Raw genomic sequence first — 19118 nt, forward strand, 5'->3', positions numbered from 1 at the left:
CGAAAGAGTGTAGACTATTCATGGACCTGACACTAGTTTCAAAATTTTACAATTTCTCTTTGAATATATCTTTTTTCACAGCTTGTTGAGGTGGAAGGTTGCCGGCATGAATAATTACTTTCACATGGTAGCACCATTAACATTTATTTTATTTCCACCACTCATAATTTGTCACTTCAACAAGAATGAAAAAACTTGTGTTATTAAATTTATTATTTTTTCAATAACAAAATGGATTCTACCAACTCTTTTTCTTGATTGATTGGGACAAAGTATTTTTTTTTTTTTTTAAAGTTTTGTATATACTACTATTTAAGAGATAAAGCCATTTAAGTCATGAACTCTAAGGTGTAAACTCTAAATAAAACTCTTAAATTTTAGGTAAATTAAATAAATAAAAAATTCTCACAATGTTTCTCCATATTCCATAAAATTAGGCACCACCTCTCCTTACATAAAATTAGTACAGAGAAAACTGGGTGGGCCAAAACCCGTTCTTATTTGAGCGGGCTTGTGCTGACATTTCAGGCCCGATGTGCACAATCATTGGCCAGCAGGCGTTGCAGGAAGCCGCGAACCACCTCCGAAATCGGAGTCTCCAGCCTCCACACAATCAACTAAGGCAAGTAATGGACTCCATTGAAGTTTTTGTCTTTTCTTCTCAGTAGCCAAACCAGAGCATGGTATTGACTATTGTGTTCTGGTTTTTTTTTTTTTTTAAAGTTTTGTATATACTACTATTTAAGAGATAAAGCCATTTAAGTCATGAACTCTAAGGTGTAAACTCTAAATAAAACTCTTAAATTTTAGGTAAATTAAATAAATAAAAAATTCTCACAATGTTTCTCCATATTCCATAAAATTAGGCACCACCTCTCCTTACATAAAATTAGTACAGAGAAAACTGGGTGGGCCAAAACCCGTTCTTATTTGAGCGGGCTTGTGCTGACATTTCAGGCCCGATGTGCACAATCATTGGCCAGCAGGCGTTGCAGGAAGCCGCGAACCACCTCCGAAATCGGAGTCTCCAGCCTCCACACAATCAACTAAGGCAAGTAATGGACTCCATTGAAGTTTTTGTCTTTTCTTCTCAGTAGCCAAACCAGAGCATGGTATTGACTATTGTGTTCTGGGTCTGTCTCTTTTTGTTTCCAGAATTTGTTTCATGGTTTAACTGAAAATATTGCACACCATCTGTTCGATGAAAAGCGTGAACGAGTTCTATGTTATTCTATTGCTTGTTGTAGATTTTTTTTTTTTTTCAATTGTATACAATACCCAGATAGTTAAACAGGATTCTTGCTTTGAATTGATGTTATATGGATTAAATTCTATGTCATAAAGCCACCCAATAAAGCTAATGCAGTGACGAGTACTGTACTGAAATTATAGCTTAGCTAAAAAATTTGTTTTCTTATGAGCATTGATATTGATTTAATTCTATATTGATAATGAATAATCAAATTATTGTAGAGCCTGTTAACAATAACATAGTCATGGCTACGAGCAAGCCTCGGACAAGCAGCTTCTCTCGCAACCTTGCAACTGTACCATCTAGTACTCCGGGGCTCAAGTATGGTCCCAACGGCACCATCTTTATTTCATCCGGGATTCCAGACCTTGACAGTAATTCTCTACATTTACCACTTTCTTTGGATTAGTTATAGACTGAAATTCGTCAAAAAAGCAATGGAATCATTATTGTTTAACAATTTATGTGTATAGTCAGAATTTGTGGAGGTTTTTGATTGGTTGTCTTTGATTTGTAGAGATTTTAGGTGGTGGGTTTCCTTTAGGAAGCCTTGTCATGGTGATGGAGGATGCAGAAGCTCCCCATCACATGCTTTTGTTGAGGAATTTTATGTCACAAGGACTTGTTCACAAGCAACCCCTTCTCTATGCCAGTCCATCTAAGGACCCAAAAGGATTTCTGGGTACTCTGCCTACTCCAGGGTCATCCAAAGATGATAAATCTCGTGACCGTGATCCTGAAAATGTGCCTTGCTTCTTCCATTTCCTTTTACTGTTTATTTCTGTGATTTTTGATTTGGATGAAGTTTAAGAATTTTAATACTTAGTTTGTATAAATTACAGGAGAATGGTTTGAGGATTGCTTGGCAATATAAGAAATACTTTGGTGATAATCAGCATCATTTTGATAGTAACAGAGGTAAGCTTGTCTAGAACAATGCTCTCATTCTTTTTTATTTATACTTTATTATGCTGCTGCTTATGATTTAACTGTCTCAATATATAGTTTTTAAGTGGCATAGTTTGTGAAATATAGTCCTAAACATGAAAAATAATAGTTTGCCAAAAGAAAACTAATATTTATATTGGTGATAAGAACCTTGGAAGTGAAGTAGTCTGTACAATTTACATTTTTTATGATGAATAGTGTACATTATTATTGTATACATGGTACAACTGTACAAGTTTACATGCTTGTCGGTATGCAATCATGGGGAGAGCTCATTATATAATAGTCATGCAGATGTTAAGCACGAGTATTGCCATGACTTTGACTTGCGGAAGCCCTTAGAAAAGCATTTTATAAGTGGCCAACATATTGATTGTGTCAGCATTCTAGATTCTCCAAATCTTGCTGCTCTTCGTGACTGTTGTGCTACATTTTTGGCTCAATTTTCAAGGTAATATCATACTTTTATTACCAGAAATCTACTTATGCAAGTTGTCAATTTCGCTTTGTGAAAAAATCATAAAACTGGTTTGGCTTTGAAGATAGCTTCTTTTGTTTATTTGACTAGAATTTTGTCTCCTCTGAGCAGGGAAGATTCTAGCTACCCGTGGGTAGATTCTGACTGGATACAATTAAACAAAAGTTTGTTTAATAGAAATTTTTGCACTATATCCAATTAGACTAGACTTTTAGGAAACATTGTTGCTGCAATGGTAGGCTTGTAGCCAGGTATAAATTCCTGGCCACCTTTAATGTTCTCCTTCTGTCTATCTTCATAGAATGAAGAAGAGGAAATTGTTGGAGAATGCAGATACTGGCATGAGTTTTTTAATTGACATAGATGTCTTTGTAGATTACAAGCCTAGAACTTGTTTCAGTGTTATAAACCACTTATATAGCATGCTGGGAGACAGTCTTGAGATTACTTCAGAGATTATATACAAACAGTTGTTCTTTCAACTATATTTATAGCTCCTGTGACGTCAAAACTCATTTGAGCTTGCTTCCGAATTTGACTTATTTTTTTTAATCTTGTTTTTTTTTACTACTCGTTAAATTTATCTCTCTCTCAGCCTTTTTGTTTAATTCCACCTCCTCCCCCCCTTTGCTTCTTCTCCCTGGGGTTAGTGGGTCTCAAATTCAATTTCTTTAACAAGTACTTGGCTTGTTGTAAAAATAATCCATCACTTGATGGTATTTCTAGTGGCTCCTACCTATTTTTGTTGTCCTCTAAAATTTTCAATTCTGACATATAATTCTACCTTTGCATGGCATCCCAGAAATGATAGCAGCATTTCTTCTGCCGGTCGAATTGCTATCCAGTCATTTTGTGCTCCACAATGCAAATATTCTAACATGGTTAGTGCACTTACATTTTTCTTTTAAGCTCCTATCTGCAGTAAATCTTTAGAAGTGGCTCTTGTTTCATTTGCTTCATATTTCTGTTGGATTGCTACAACTTATGCACTTTCCTATTCAGAGAAATCTTCTTTAATTCATAGCTGAGCTTGATAAATGCATTTTGTTATATCCTTGACAATAATGGTCATTTTGAGTCTTATTTTTTCTACCTATTTTAATTTGGAATTTTAAGGCTACCAAACAGTATTAGTGTGTGTGTGTGTATTTCATCAGCATGTAAGCATTGCAGGAATGGGATATGCTTTCCTTTATTAGATCTCTGAGGAGCATGGTCCGGTCTTCAAATGCAGTTGCTGTTGTGACATTTCCTCCTTCCCTTCTTTCACCATCCTTCTCTAGACGGTGGCAGCATATGGCAGACACGTTACTGTCTGTCAGAGCAATCCTAGGTTTAGTGTCACTTTTCATAACTTCTTATATGCTGTTATCTTTTGTTACATATCAACGATAATTTTCAAGAAGGTGCTTTTTTCAGATGAGGACAAGGAAATGGCAAAACTTCTCACTGGTTACCAGGACATGGTTGGGCTCCTAAATGTGCACAAAGTAGCACACATTAATACACAGGTACCACCAAGTCATGCTTCTTCCTGATCCTTACATATTAATAGGTAGCAGTGCTTGCAATATACTAGTTTTCTTATTCATGCAGTTCACCTACAAACATGCATATGCATGCAAAGACATACACCCACCTGCCTACCAGGTGGGTGTTTTTGTTTTTTGTTTTTTTTTTTTCTTAAATTGATTTGGTTCTCATTCACTCACAAAGAACACAGAATCCTGCATTCCTTTGTGCTCTGCTTGTTGAGCTTTGGTTATGGTGTGCAATTTTCGCAGTCATTTGCATTAGCCCTATGATATTTTCTTGCTCAACTCATCACTGATTTTGTTTTGTTATGTTTTATCAAATCCATTCAGGTTCCTGTTATTCTTGACGCCACAACATTCTCAATAAAGTTGCAAAAGCGGAGGTTTCTAGTTTTAGAAAGTCTAAATCAAGCGCCTATTGACTGTTCAAGTGGGACTTCATATGGCACATCTGCTAGTTGTTCTGGGTCATCAAAGACTGGGACGCTGGATTTCTAGTTCCTTAGTCTCACTTGTCCCTATCACAAAAAAGTTACTTTGAGAATGATCAACACTTGCCAGAAAAGGTGCTGCTTTTTGCTGCCCAAGTCCATTAGTTTTTCTGATCTTCAATTGACCTTAGAAATACTATCATCTGAATAGGTCATTATGTATACTTGGTAACAGAAGAATTGCAAGTAGTGACCTTTTCTTTTTATCTTTTTTGGGAATATTTTTTGTGAAATATCCATTATGGTGGTTTATAACTTTTAGGCAGTTTGCTAGACAGTTGCAGCAGAGAGGTGTAGTTTCTTATTTCTTACAGAATAGAGTTTGAGAGAGAGAAATTGAGCGTGCAGATAATCCTTATGATTGCTGAACTGTGGAACTTCCCTGAATAATGTGTGCTCATTGTATATAAAAACCTCATACAATGTTACTAACTAACAGTTTTTTAGGCAATAATTGATACTGCTTCATACCAGTTTTGGAATAAAAAAATTGAGTCAGGCATTGTAATTGAAGCAAATTGACCTGGAAACTGTTAATGCATTGAACAAGCTGCCCAGATATGCGGGTCATTTAAACTGTTGAGCTGTTTGATGGCAAGTGCATGTCACTCTTTGAGTAGATTTTTTTTTTTTTGGTCTGATATTATGCAAGATTTACAATAGTCCACCACAAGTTTATTATGGTGATTTTTTTGAAAACATTTCTAAGGTGCGCTAAACTGATCTTTTGTCGATTACTCTTTACTTGCACAACCAGCCTTCTGTTGTTAATACAATTTGCTTTAAGCATCTCTTCGATCCACCACCAATTGCTTGCTGAAACCGTTTGCTTTAGCAATTGAAAACAAATGTCTATCGTCTCTCTTCAGTGGTAATGTCCCGCCACTTTGACCATAGAGACATTAATATAAACTATATTAAGCAATCCCCTTCTCTAGCATAAAAAGACAATGATGTCTTTGCCATATAAAATTTCATGACGTAGCTTAAAATTAAGGTGAGGTCCAGATATCTCACACCATACACCTACCTTAGCTATGACAGCTTGGAAAATTGAAGAGATGAAATGAACTAAACCAAAATTATTAGACGACGTGGCTCAATTGCTGGAGTCCTTTTCAAATGACATTACTAATCTGAAACAGGGGAAGAGATTACAAGGGCTAAGAACTCATTGAATGATTAAAAATTAAAATCCAAAAACAACAAATTATTGCAACTTCTGTTTTTCCAACACAGGCAGCCTATTATTTCTTTTCCATCATAATATTTGGAAGACCTATTTAAAAAACAGAACTAGAAGATAACAAAATTCCAGATATAAGACGATTTTATCAACTGAATACATATCCTAGTCTGGTCAGCAACTCTTGCTCAAAAGGCAGCAAAATTCAAGCGTTTGACTTCAATGTATTTGCAATGTCAATGACGAATCGATATCTGACATCTGCTTTCTGGAGGCGTTCCATGGCAGTGTTCACATAATCGATCGAAATAACCTCAATGTCAGCCTTTATGTTGTGTTTGGCTGCAAAATCCATCATTTCTTGTGTTTCCTTCATGCCTCCAATGCAACTACCACCCAGTAACTTCCTTGCTGTCATTCCATAATATTTATTAACACGCAGTTCATTAGTGGAAATGCATAGGAAGCAATCAGGCTTGTACAACACAAGGGTACATAATAATAATACACACGAAGTCTTACATAGTTATATAATTAGTTAATTACTAAGACAAATTAACATAACAAGCAAGTTCTTATCCCTTTTCAAATCAAATGTAACAATTGTTAGATGTAATATGTTTTACCCATGATCAATGGAAAAACTGGTAACTCAAGTGGTTTCTCTGGCGCACCAACCATAACGAGCTTTCCTTGTGTTTTCAATAAACCAATTAGAGGTAGGAGAGGGTGCTGAGCAGAGACTGTGTCAATGATACCATCCATTATGCCCTGGGCTGCCTATATATATAGTATCAAATTAGAAACTTAATTAGATATTGTACAAGTACATATGGTAACTCACATTGACAATGCAACTTGTTAACAAGTCAGTACCTGCATCTGATCTTGGTCTTTACTAACTAAAAATGAGTCAGCACCAAGATGTTCCATAGCTTCTTTCTTCTTATTAGGTGAACTACTGATCACTGTCACCTTAACCCCCATAGCTTTAGCAAACTTAACAGCAACATGGCCTAGACCACCGAGGCCAACCACACCCACATGCATACCAGGTTTGTCAAGTCCATAAAATCTCAAGGGACTGTACACTGTGATCCCAGCACAAAGGAGAGGGGCACTAGAATCTAGTGGAAGGTTTTCTGGAATACGGATCACAAAGTGCTCATCCGAAACCATGGTGTCGGAGTATCCTCCATAGGTGCTGGTTCCATCATAATACTTAGCACCATAGGTGAGAATCGTTTTGTGGCAGTAGTTTTCAAGATGGTTGGTACAGCTATCGCAAGAAAGACATGCTCCAACCATGCAGCCAACGCCAACCTTGTCTCCAACTTTGAACTTTTGTACTTTACTGCCCACCTCTGTCACTACACCCACAATCTCATGCCTGCATTATCCAATTCAGTTCACATGATTTCAATATGGGATACTAAAAAGACTAGAAAGTAAAATCCATTCACTAGTTTAATGATAATTTATTAACACGTAATGGACAAATAGCATGTAAATTTTGGCAAAGTGTTTGAATTGAATTACTTGCAAATTAAACCCTCTAACTTTGATTTGTTTTTATCTTTGTGATCCCTATGGTTTTAATTTTTCAATTTTTAGTCTTTTAACTCACACATTCGTTTTCAATGTATAGACTATAGTCCGCCTCCCATCTCTCTATCCAAATGTGTAGTTAAACTCCATTTATTTTCAATGAGAATGTCTTAAAAACACAAAAATTTTAACACTTAGATTAGAGTGAAATTTTTATCTCATATTATATATATATATATATATATTTTGGTGCCCCAGTAAATTGATATGCTTTGTTGAACGATATCTTTTAGGTTACTCAAGCCATGGATATAGACACAAAAGGAGCACATCCTTTTCCAAAATAAACAAAAAAGTACCACTATAACTATATTATAATACTATGGAATTTTGAATATTATAATATATAAAATATTATTCCAATTTAAATGAAATATTTAAGACAACACAATTCTTTATGAAAAGGCAAAGATATAGTGATAGAAGTAGGAAACATTAACATACCCAGGTATAAGTGGGTAGGTGGTCATGCCCCATTCGTTCAAGATCATGTGAAGGTCCGAGTGGCATATTCCACAATAAAGAACTTTGAACTTTACATCCTTCTCCCCTGTTGCCCTGCAAACATACCAGTAAACCATTTAGTTTGGCAGAAACCATCAATTCAGAAAAAAGGGGGGAAATGATGGATCATTGTCAATACTAATTGACCAATCACCACGTACACCATGATTAATTGATCAAATAAATGTATTCTTATTTGGCTAAATGGCATTTGTAATGCCAAGAGCCTGTGCCTTCATTTTTCCTTTTTCTAATTATCGAATTATATAAAAAGAAAAAAAAATCAAGAGTTTTATAACTTATTTAACACTATTTTGTATTTACAAGAGAGACATCTGGAGTAAGATTTCTCTTCCTCAATTATTGAATTATTAAAAAAATCTCATTAATATCACAATGTAATTGTCTAATACAATGAAATGACAATAAGAAAAAATGCAAGCCTTTTCACTATTTTCTTTATCCAAAAAATGAAAAAAATGCAAGCCTTTTCAAAGTGCATAACAAAATGATCCAATTTCATTTTTATTGGCTTTTCACCCCATAGTATATGAGGAAAACAAAATTATTAGAGCCCTTGTATAATAGAAAAAGTGTCACATTTTAGCCAATTAAGCTCAAAATTTATCTACATCGGTCCATGTAAAGTTGTGTAAAAATAAATAATTGCTACAATAACTATGTAAATTTATAGTGACACTATTTATTTTGCATTTAATTTTTTATTCTTTTTTTATGTATCCAGAGGATGAAGGAAGAGAGTGAATGATGGTTGTTGTATGTGAAGAAAGAGAAACAATTAATTTTTTTTTTGATATTTTAATAAAATGTATTGTAAAATAGATAATTTGATGTGTTAGTCTATGCAAAATTGTGTAAAAATGCATGGTTGCTACAATAATCATGTAAATTTACAGTGACATTCTTTATTTTGCATTTAATTTTTTATTCTTTCAAATGATAGTTGTTGTCTGTGAAGAAAGAGAAACAATTTTAAAAAATCAAGAAAAATTGATATTTTAATGAAATGTAGTGTAAAATAGATAATCTAATATAGAGTGTTTTAAAAAGTGAGTATGTAAAATAGAAAAGTGGGTTTTTATACTAAAATAGACATAAAATTTTGAATGAGTTGATGCAAATGCTCTTACAAGTATAACAAAATGATCTAATTTCTTAGGATAATCAATACTTTAGATTAAAACAAAAAAAGAAAATCAAACAAGATTGGATGAAGAGGGAGAGAGAGGGAGGACCTTCTTGAGAAATTGAAGGGAGAGAGGATCCCAGAAGTATCCCTGGCTGCCCAGCCCAAGGCTTTGTTGGGGTGCTCAACCTCTGGTGATTTCGCCATTGAATTTTCTCTAGAAAGCAGCAATGAAGAAACAATTGTAATGTTTTGGTAATGCAATGCCTATAGGACAGTAAATGACTAATAAATAAAGTGTGTGATTGATTATAGGTAGAAATGTATCTATATATAGGGAATACATTTATAAAATTCAAACTTTCTTGCTGACTTTTCCACTCTTTCTGAACCAGTAATTTGTTAAGGCTTCTTAGTTCTTACATGCTACACTTTCGGTCTTCTCATTCCACTTTCTTCTTTTAGACATTCGAAAATTTTCTTGGTTCGCCTCCGGACATGGAAAGGGTCAAGGTCCTTACGTTTCTTGTTGTGGTGCCAAAAAGTGCCTTCTTTCTTTCTTTTTTTTTTTTTTTTTAATTTTTTTTTATAATTTTTATTATGTGGTTTTAGTATGACCCTTTTGGTTTTTATGTTTTGTTTTTGCAGCCAATGTTCAAAAACTGAATATTTATGAGATCAACGAACTTGATCGAGGAAGCCCTGCCATACTTAGATTGAGCAAAAAGAAAGTCTTCTCTCTTGGAGACCTCGTCCCCTTCACTAACAAAGTAATTTTCTCCTATAGTTGTTTAATCATTGAGTTCAAATATAAACTTTTTATTACATTAATTGAATTAACTCTTGGTGTTCTGTGACACAGTTGTTTACCGGAGACCTGAAAAAACAGGTGGGAGTCACACAAGGACTAACAGTTTTAATCGAAAACAAACCAGAAAAGAAAGGTGATCGGTATGAGGCAATGTATAGCTTTAACTTTGGAGACTATGGTCACATGGCTGTGAGGGGAGCGTATTTGACCTATGAAGACACGTATCTAGCTGTGGTTGGTGGGTCTGGGATCTTCGAAGGTGTGTATGGGCAAGTGAAGTTGGAGCAAATTGTGTACCCCTTCAAGATTTTCTACACATTTTACTTGAGGGGAATCAAGGAGTTGCCAGAAGAGCTTTTGGGCGATAAGCCTGTGGAGCCTAATCGACTCCTCGATCCATTTTTCTATTATGTGTCCTATTGGAAACCCATTCTACGTTTTGTTCTCAAGGCCAGGGGTGTTTCATTGCCAGAACCAAAGTTAGCTTCTTGTACGGAGAAGAACCAAAGTGCATGAGTGTTTTTTTTTTTCTGTGTTATGATGATTTGTAAACACAAATGACTTTGAAGAAAACAAGTAGGATAAATAATTTGTAATGTTTTGGTTTGCAGTATTGGTTACTACTATGGCCTCAAATCTATATATTGCATTTGAAACATTTGTGTGGTTTAATTGTATACCAATAGAAGGACCTAAACAACATGAGTAAGTCAAGTAACGAGCACTTGGTGATTTTTCAGTCCAATGGTATAGGCTAATTATTATTGAGTGGATTGGATCTCACTTATATTGGAAGCAACAAAATTAACAAAAGTTAATAATATATTGATTTTTTTTTTTNAATTCTTCACCGAACATATCATCAATTTTTTTTTTTTTGGTTAACCCCTCTTATGTGATAGAAAACTACAAATTAATGGTGGGATTATCTTTAGCATGCCACTTTGTTGATGGCAATCCATAGTAAAAGAGACATGATAGAAATAGAAATACCACTTAACACTCCAATATATTTAGCATTATATATATATATATAATACTAAACATATTAAATATTAAAATATTCAATATTGGACATAAAAAAAATAAAAATAAAAATTGTATTATCAGTTTATGACCTTACACATTCTCTTGAACGAACATATGAATACTTAATTATCCCCAAGTGAATTATGGCAAAATAAATTATCATATTACACATGTAACTTACCAACTATAATAAAATGTTAATATCTAAATATCTAAAGATGACTTTAAACATTCTAAAATAATAATTAAATACATGTAACTTACCAACTACAATAATGCTATTATAATTATCATTGAAAACATATAGTCATAAAATATGTTATTTATAAATAATAATAATAAAAAAACCAAAATAGAAAAGTAGGAATTCTTCATTGGATATACCATCTTTTTTTTTTTTGGTTAACCCTTCTCATAGGCATTTTATCAAACATGTAACATAAAACTACAAATGGTGGGATTATAATTTATTGTATTGATTGTTTGTTGACACATGATAGTTTATCATTCAATGTCTTTCTCTCTTCCTTCTTGCTAGAACTTATAGAATGTATTTAACAACTATTATCATATTGGACAACACAATATGAATTGGATCTGCAATTAAACTTTTTTTTTTCTTTTTTTGTTTAGGCTTGGTGCTCCACAAATGAGTATGCTCTTTCTCGAAGTTTTCTTTTGTTTTCTTCTCTTACTATTTTCTTGGTTGATTTGTTAAAATGTAGAAATTGTGTTTGGCTTCATCTTACTTGGTTCATTTTTCATGATAATTGGTTTATATGGTTTGTGAAATTTTAAAGTATTCACAAGTGTATAAACCGTATCGAAGTATAATTTGACAAGAACGAGGTCGAACCCACAAGGACTTGAATAAACATAGGAAAATTAATCAAATCTTAACCAAATTAATCCTAATCTAGTTTAATGAAAATTGGTTGTTTGAAATTAAATATACTAAGCAAATAATTAAACTAAGCAATGATATAATATAAAGTAGTAAAGAGATGTAAACAATCTAGAGAAAGGAATTAAGGTTTTGGAATTTACCTTGTTAATTCATATCAGCATATATTTATGATCATTAATTTTTCCCAAACACTGCATGATAATCTAGAAATGAATCTTGCTATCATGGAAAATATTCTCATTAAAATCCTTATTTTAAAAATCTAAAGCATGCTCTTCTTCGCTTTCTAGGTATAAAATCAAATCATCAATTGTATCAAACAAATCACAAGAGATATCAAATTTTTAAATCAAGAAATAATAAACCAAACATTCAATTAATTAAGACAAATCTTAAATCATGAGAAAAACATGTTTGAACTCATATCTAGAATCTCATCTTAGTCAATTATTATGAAGGAAGAACAATTTAAATCATTAAAAAACAACTATTGTGGGAAAAATCAAATCACATAAATATTACTGATAATCCTTAACAAGGTTTCATCTTTAACCATAATTATAAATTTACCTAGGTAATTGAAATAAAACACAAGAATAAAATACTAAACATTAAACTAAACAAATAAAATAGAGAAAGAAATAGTTACAATGCTATCATGAAGAAAAGCTACAGAGAAGCCACATGCAGCACTACCTATTGCTCCAATTTTCTATTTTGCATCCCAACCCTGGCACTAGCATCCCTTGAATTTTTCTCTAAAGAGTCTTGTGGGGCCAGAAAGTCAGACAGCCCCGGCCCACTTCGAACTAGGCCCAAAATCCCATGCCAAGGATGTATGTAGGGTCCGAGAATAAAAGTAAGAAGTCCAGTGTCCAAGGAGCTCGTTCGAGGACGATTCTGTCCTCGGACATCCGAGGACGATTCTGTCCTCGAACATCTGAGACCATAAAAGTGCACAAGCACCACACCATCAAGGGGGGTCTTCTTGAATATCCGAGGAGGAAAGAGCAAGTGCCACGCGTCAACAATGGGAGCACGGTGGAGGAGCAAGTCTAAGACGAGCTGTCACCTCTACATTAAATGTCCACAACTAACGTCTTGGCCGCATTAATGAGGAGGGGATAACAGAACAGTGTTGCCTTGGTTGTTGCAACCCACAGGAAGAATGGGAAGGTGGCTGATGGGACAGGTACTCAAGTAGTGGCCTGGTTGCTCAACAAATGTAGGGCTAGGATCAATAGGGAAAGGAGTATATAATGTAAGGGATCTCTCTTGGAAAAGAGGGAGAGAGGAAAGGAAAAAGAAAAAGGAAGGGGAAGACGGTAGCAATCTGCATTCTCCTGGAAGCAATTGTAACCAATCACCAAAGAAGTAATAAGAACTGCAAGCTCCCAAGAGAAAGGCCGAGGAGCATCATTGTTCACCTTCATCTGCGAGTTACCACGCATGGTCGTTACATCCCTTACTAGGGCCTAGTTCTTGATCCCGCTCTCTACAAATTAATTGCAGGGTTAGCTGTGCTTGGGTCCACTCCCTTAACACCGAAGGAGGCCCGAACCTGGTCCCTACAAGTCTTTAAATAGGTCAAGGAATTCTATTACAAGTTAAATTTATGTTTGGAGAAAATCCCAGATTTTTAGGCTTCAATTAACTGATGATTTTGGCCCATTTAATATCAGAATTAGGACTTTTGGTAAACTACAAAGTTGTAGCCCTTTAAGTTAAATTTCCAGCCCAACTTGAATAATCTCAATTGGACATTTGATACTAACTGATGTGCAAGCAAAAATCCTAATCCGAATTGGACTTCGATTTAGTGTAAATTTCCTTTGATTCCTTGCTCCAATTGGACTTAAATTTAATTGGGTTGGTCTTCTTTAACTTCATCATAGCCCTTGTAAAAGTAAAGTCCATTAGCTTCCTTCTTTGCACAAATCTACTTATTTAATTTAATTTTCCTACAAAAGACAAATTTACGTAATAAAATTCAATTAAGAACAAAATTGATTATTTAGCATTATTCCAAAACCAAATATAAAATGCATGAATTACCTTAAAATAAGTATGATAATGCTTTCTAACAATGATATAAATATTCAAAATTAAGCTATTATCAATGCACATTAATATGCTACGATTTCATTCTCAAAAAAAAAAAAAATGCCACGATTTGGGCTAAAGCTGTAGACATGGAACTGGAAGAGATCAAACCAGATATAGTCATAGAGCTTCCATAAGAATCTTTTAGAGAACAAGAGTATTAAATGTATAAATTTGTGAATGGCTCAATAAAATGAACTGGTTCCATGGTATTAAAAAACAAATATGAGCATGTATAAACAATTCTAACATGAATAATTTTGCTTTCTCCTACTCCTTTTGTGTTATTCATTGATTGACTAAGATTTACTACACATTTAAATTCCTCTGTTTTTCAGGTTTATTAAATTGTGGAGAAAAAAATTCTATAATGAGGGCGTTTGGATTCAACGTTTTTCCACGTTTAGGATCTGCGTTCACGTCTAAGGAGGGGCCCACGCGCACGCGCATAGGAAACGCAAGGCTTGCTGAAACGCAAGTTTTCTCCTTTACACACACCGTTTCATTTAAAAGAAGTTTCACTGTTCATGGATAGCCTCCTTTAATCTAAACGCACTGTTTCATTTATCTCTACGCACCGTTTCATGTGAATTAAACTGCTCTTGCGCGTACTGTTCATAGATCCAGCTGTGTGCTAAACGGTGCGCTCAACTCCTGCTGAAGGGCTTGCACTTGCTGTTCACCGCAGAAGCAGCTTGGAGAGAGACCATCAAAACGGGGCGTTGCGTTCAATCCAAACGGCTATTTTTATTCTCTTCCAATTTCAAATTTTCCTCTCAACTACCGATGGCAGAATGCTTTCAATCTCCTTCAATGCTATGTCCGAATCGTCTTCAATTTCTTTCACCTACCCACCAAACACAAAGCTATCAAAACATATTAGGCCAGTTGATGAACGCAATCCCAGTGCGCAGAACCAAAAGAAAAGATCCCCTCTGTTCAACAAACGCTCCAGCTCACCTTCTCTCTGCTTGGGTCATCGTTGCCACCACCATTTCTCTCTGCATTCACGGGTAAGGTGTTTTCCATGAAGCTTCATCAATCTATGGGTTTTTGTGTTTTACCGTTTGTGTGTGATTTTTGTATTATATGATCTGAGTGTGGTTATCTCTGTTGTGTTTTCCATGACACTAGTATATGGGTTTATTGATCCTTTGTGTAATACCATTGTTTCTCTTACTACCTCTGTTGAATTTGGATATTTGTGAGTTTACTTAATATTTTTCATGTGGCATGCCTAACTGATTGTAAAATGCACCCGAACTGTTTGTTTAAATGCCTTCACTTTATAGAAGGTGTTTTCCATGAAGCTTCATCAATCTATGGGTTTTTGTGTTTTACCGTTTGTGTGTGATTTTTGTATTATATGATCTGAGTGTGGTTCTCTCTGTTGTGTTTTCCATGACACTAGTATATGGGTGTATTGATCCTTCGTGTAATACCATTGTTTCTCTTACTACCTCTGCTGAATTTGGATATTTGTGAGTTTAGTTAATATTTTTCATGTGGCATGCCTAACTGATTGTAAAATGCACCCGAACTGTTTGTTTAAATGCCTTCACTTTATAGAAGGAAGTTGTAGCAAAAATGGTTAAGCAAAAGAAATCGATGGACGGTGGTAGTAACGATGAGAGAGCTGATTGGAAAGACCCTAAGGAACTAGAAGCCTTTTGTCGGTTCTGTGCTATTCAAGTCATGGATGGCCAGAGGGTAAAAACTGGATTTTTGTCCAAAATTGGGTTTGCTGAAGTGATTCGGCAGTTGGGTGAGATGAACAAAGTAGTGACTTGGCTGCAGGTAAAAAACAAATGGGATCATCTAAGAAAAAGGTGGAAGAATTATAACAAGTGTTTGGAGAAGGAGACTGGGTTGGGTTATGATCCTGTAACTGGGATGTTTGACGTACTTGAGGAGTGGTGGAACCGAAAGATTGCGGTTAGTTTTGATCAATGCATAATTGTCAACAACTTTACTGTTTACCACTATATTCTTATGTTCTAACTACTGGTTGTCCACATGTAGGCATGTCCCGATGCAAAAACCTTTAAAACGAATGGTTTGCCAAATCGGGAGCTCCTGAACATCATGTTTGGAGGCACGGTTGCAACGGGAAACAAAGCATTCTGCACAAGTGGTCCAATACCAACGGAAACCACTGAAGGGTCTGGGGACTCCTCTGATGACCCAGAATTTGTTGACCCCCAATGTGAACCCGTTGTGAATGTTGATGAAATGGAGGTTGAAGGTCCATCATCGTCGAGGGCAGGACCGGCAGTGAATAAGGGAAAAGGCTTGGCAACCAGTGTCCACATTTTCAAGCCAATTTCCAAGAAACCAAAAAAGAAACGTTCAGCTGCACAAGAGATGTCCGACTCTTTGAAGAGCATCTCAAATGTTATTGTGGAAAAATCTAGTCTAAGTGCCCGTACACCATCTGCTCCCTCAGCAACTGCTCAAGTTAAAGCAATTCTGGACATGGTGTTGAGTCTTCCCAAGATGTACTCAGGTCATTACCTTCATATGTTCAGTGCCACCTACTTCATGGAAAAAGAGCGGGCTAGGCACATGTTTGAAGCACTTCTCGAAGACAAGAATGTCCAGCTGAAGTGGCTAGAAAAAGAGTACCATAGGCACCCTGAATATCAATGATGTAGTGAAGGAACAATAGATTGTCTCAATAGGGTTGTGTAGCCTTGGTGTAGTAATCAAACTGTCAATGTTGTACCTATTGCACTATTGTTTTTCTTTTTCTTTTATTTATTGGTAGAAACTAATGTTGTTATGGGTGTGTATGTAAGACAATGCTCATCACTCCTATGTGATTGAGCTATATTTATATATGTTTGTCTAATGCTTATTTTATCTAAGTTTTTTTGTATTTTTTATGGTTATGCACTGTTATGATGGTTGTTTATTTGATTTTTTTATAATTTTTTTTTTATTTTGTTTCTGGGTTTTTCTTTGTTAACCAAGCTAGAGTATTATCTTCTTATGTAATTTTTATTATTTAAAGAAAACAGTTTCAGTTCTGTACTGCGGGGATTAAGTATGGTGAATCATCATGTGGGGTTTCGTCTTCATCATTGAAGATATTGATCAAAGGGGGAATTGTTGTCAATGCTCATAGAGAGGAGGTTGATGATGTTTATGTGAAGGATGGGATCATTGTTGCTGTGAAGCCTAATATCAAGGTACTCTCTTCCTATATTTTGAAATTGTTGTAGTTATGTAACTAGGCTTCTTAACTAGTTAAATTGCTCTGCCCTGGAATATGAAGGTAATATGAAGGTACTTTTTTAAATTGCTCTGCCCTGGAATGGAAGGGGCAAGTTGCATTAAAACCTGGTCTTCTAATCTTGAAAGGCATATTTTAATTTCCAGTTTAAGTTGCAATGATCATGGCTGAGAGGGATTGATGAACCATTCCAACTAACCAAGTTGAATATGTTAATACAGATCATATACTTGCCATATTTTCTGTTTCCAAAAAAATATATATATACATGCCATAATACTTCTCCAACCCATGTTGCATTGGTTGCTACCATCCAAAGTTACAAACTTACAATTGAACAATGCGGGTCACTGCTTGCTAGTAATGAATTTGGTATGTGTTGTAGGTGCCAAAACTATTTAGCTCCCATGGTTTGGTTAAAAAAGAGTTTCAGTTTTTCTCAATCCCAATTTGCCCTGACATTTTGGTAGACAAGAGGTCTGCTTCATCTAGCATAAAAGGTTGTATGCTGCACACAAGAGCTTTGCAACCTTAAACTATGTAATCTTGCATAAAGAAAGAAATTTTTTTTAAGGTTCAATAGCATGTGAGCCTCTAGGGCTTTCACTTTTAAGACTTTTAGGGTTATCTTTCACTAGACCAAAACAATCATTTCGAGCTGCACAGAACTACACAGAACTTTGCTGCACTGATCTGTAAAAGTGATCTGTAAAAGTGTTTTCATAATAGTTAAAAAACTGATCTGTAAAAGTGTTTTCATACTGAAATTTTCATAGTTAAAGGAAAGAAGCTAAACTGATCTTGTCATAGTTAAATTTTCACAATGACATTCTCTATGCAGCTGAAGGAAAAAAAATGTTTTGCTGCACTAAGTACTTTTACAGATTGACAAGAATAGATTAGGCATAAGTTGATAAGGAGGGGCCATCTGCCCTGACACTGAACTCCAGCTCCTCTTCGACACCAGAGTAGAACAAAAGGCTTGAAAAAGCACTACCATTGCATGATAAATTTTCCCCTGACCGGTGGCAGAATGTAGCCAAGGCTGTGGGGTGAGACAGTGACAGCTGAAGCAGTGCCTTCCAAGCTGAAGAAGAGAGGTAATTGGAATTACTTCTTTTTTTCAACTCTTTTTCTTTTTGCTCTATATTTCTGACATTTGATATACTCATGTACTGCTAAATTCATGGGTCATGAGTTTTATGATTTGTATGAGGTAGAGTAAAAGCCCTGCCACACCATGGCTACTTTAAATTTTAAATCCTATTAATAATAGGATAATGAGATGGACAAATTAATAAAAAGTAAAATATAAATTTTATCACTAAAATTGAACAACAACAAAATGGACTCAAAAATAAGAGGGGAAAATTCCTATCAAAAACAAAAAAAGGAAAAAAATTCAGCTTAAGAGTTAAGTCTCATACTTCGTCTAAGACTTTTGAGTATTTATCAAAATAATAAAACAATTTAAATGAGTTGTACTCAATAGAGAATGCCAAGTGGATACATTATTTTTTACTAATTTTCTTACTGCACACTATAAATATAATAAAATTATTAATATTGACGGTGTTTAGTATTTTTTTTTTTTGATAAGTATTCAATGCCAACATTGTCTCAAGCACCAATGCACCTTGAAGGTCTATTGTAGACACTTTCCAAGCAAAGGTTACTCAGTAGTTCAGCACATGAACATTTTTTTAATTAAAACCCCTAGCTTTGACAGCCTAACAAAAAGTTTAAAGGCCTCACTTGTATGGTTGGCTACACAGTATCCATTAATCTTTGCAGAATAGTTATCCACACTCTTATATTCCAAACTTCTTAGCTGAGGACTAGCTTTGACAGCCTAACAAGAAGTTTAAAGGCCTCACTTGTATG

The 19118-nt window shown here is 34.9% G+C and overlaps 4 protein-coding genes across 5 annotated transcripts; 3 read left to right on the forward strand and 1 right to left on the reverse strand.

Moving 5' to 3' along the window:
* The first annotated feature begins 842 nt into the window (after positions 1–842).
* Positions 843–5065, forward strand: LOC111999475 (elongator complex protein 4). 2 transcript variants are annotated; one of them, XM_065760912.1, is made up of 9 exons: positions 843–1112; positions 1474–1626; positions 1770–1996; positions 2095–2170; positions 2495–2651; positions 3481–3559; positions 3852–4011; positions 4098–4189; positions 4544–5065. In XM_065760912.1, exons 2-9 carry the CDS (start codon positions 1497–1499, stop codon positions 4709–4711), a joined length of 1089 nt encoding a protein of 362 aa, XP_065616984.1. In that variant the 5' UTR covers positions 843–1112; positions 1474–1496; the 3' UTR covers positions 4712–5065. The 2 variants fall into 2 exon arrangements, with proteins under 2 accessions (XP_065616984.1, XP_023887372.2); XM_024031604.2 differs by having other exon boundaries at positions 845–1051.
* Positions 5066–5886: 821 nt separating this feature from the next.
* Positions 5887–9449, reverse strand: LOC111999503 (probable mannitol dehydrogenase). The gene is made up of 5 exons (XM_065760913.1): positions 9259–9449; positions 7943–8056; positions 6767–7280; positions 6517–6670; positions 5887–6301 (listed from the first exon to the last, which is right to left on the reverse strand). Exons 1-5 carry the CDS (start codon positions 9354–9356, stop codon positions 6096–6098), a joined length of 1086 nt encoding a protein of 361 aa, XP_065616985.1. The 5' UTR covers positions 9357–9449; the 3' UTR covers positions 5887–6095.
* A 329-nt stretch (positions 9450–9778) lies between these two features.
* On the forward strand, positions 9779–10618 carry LOC136062158 (allene oxide cyclase 2, chloroplastic-like; the record flags this gene model as incomplete). The annotated part of the gene is made up of 2 exons (XM_065760909.1): positions 9779–9919; positions 10012–10618. Coding segments are annotated over 2 exons (606 nt in total), but the record flags the coding sequence as incomplete, so codon positions are not given.
* Positions 10619–15449: 4831 nt separating this feature from the next.
* On the forward strand, positions 15450–17769 carry LOC136062160 (uncharacterized). The gene is made up of 4 exons (XM_065760910.1): positions 15450–15934; positions 16022–16620; positions 17013–17190; positions 17620–17769. Exons 1-4 carry the CDS (start codon positions 15587–15589, stop codon positions 17767–17769), a joined length of 1275 nt encoding a protein of 424 aa, XP_065616982.1. The 5' UTR covers positions 15450–15586.
* Positions 17770–19118: the final 1349 nt, after the last annotated feature.

The sequence above is a fragment of the Quercus suber genome, unplaced genomic scaffold (assembly GCF_002906115.3).
Source record: "Quercus suber isolate HL8 unplaced genomic scaffold, Cork oak 2.0 scaffold_387, whole genome shotgun sequence".
Lineage (NCBI taxonomy): Eukaryota > Viridiplantae > Streptophyta > Magnoliopsida > Fagales > Fagaceae > Quercus > Quercus suber.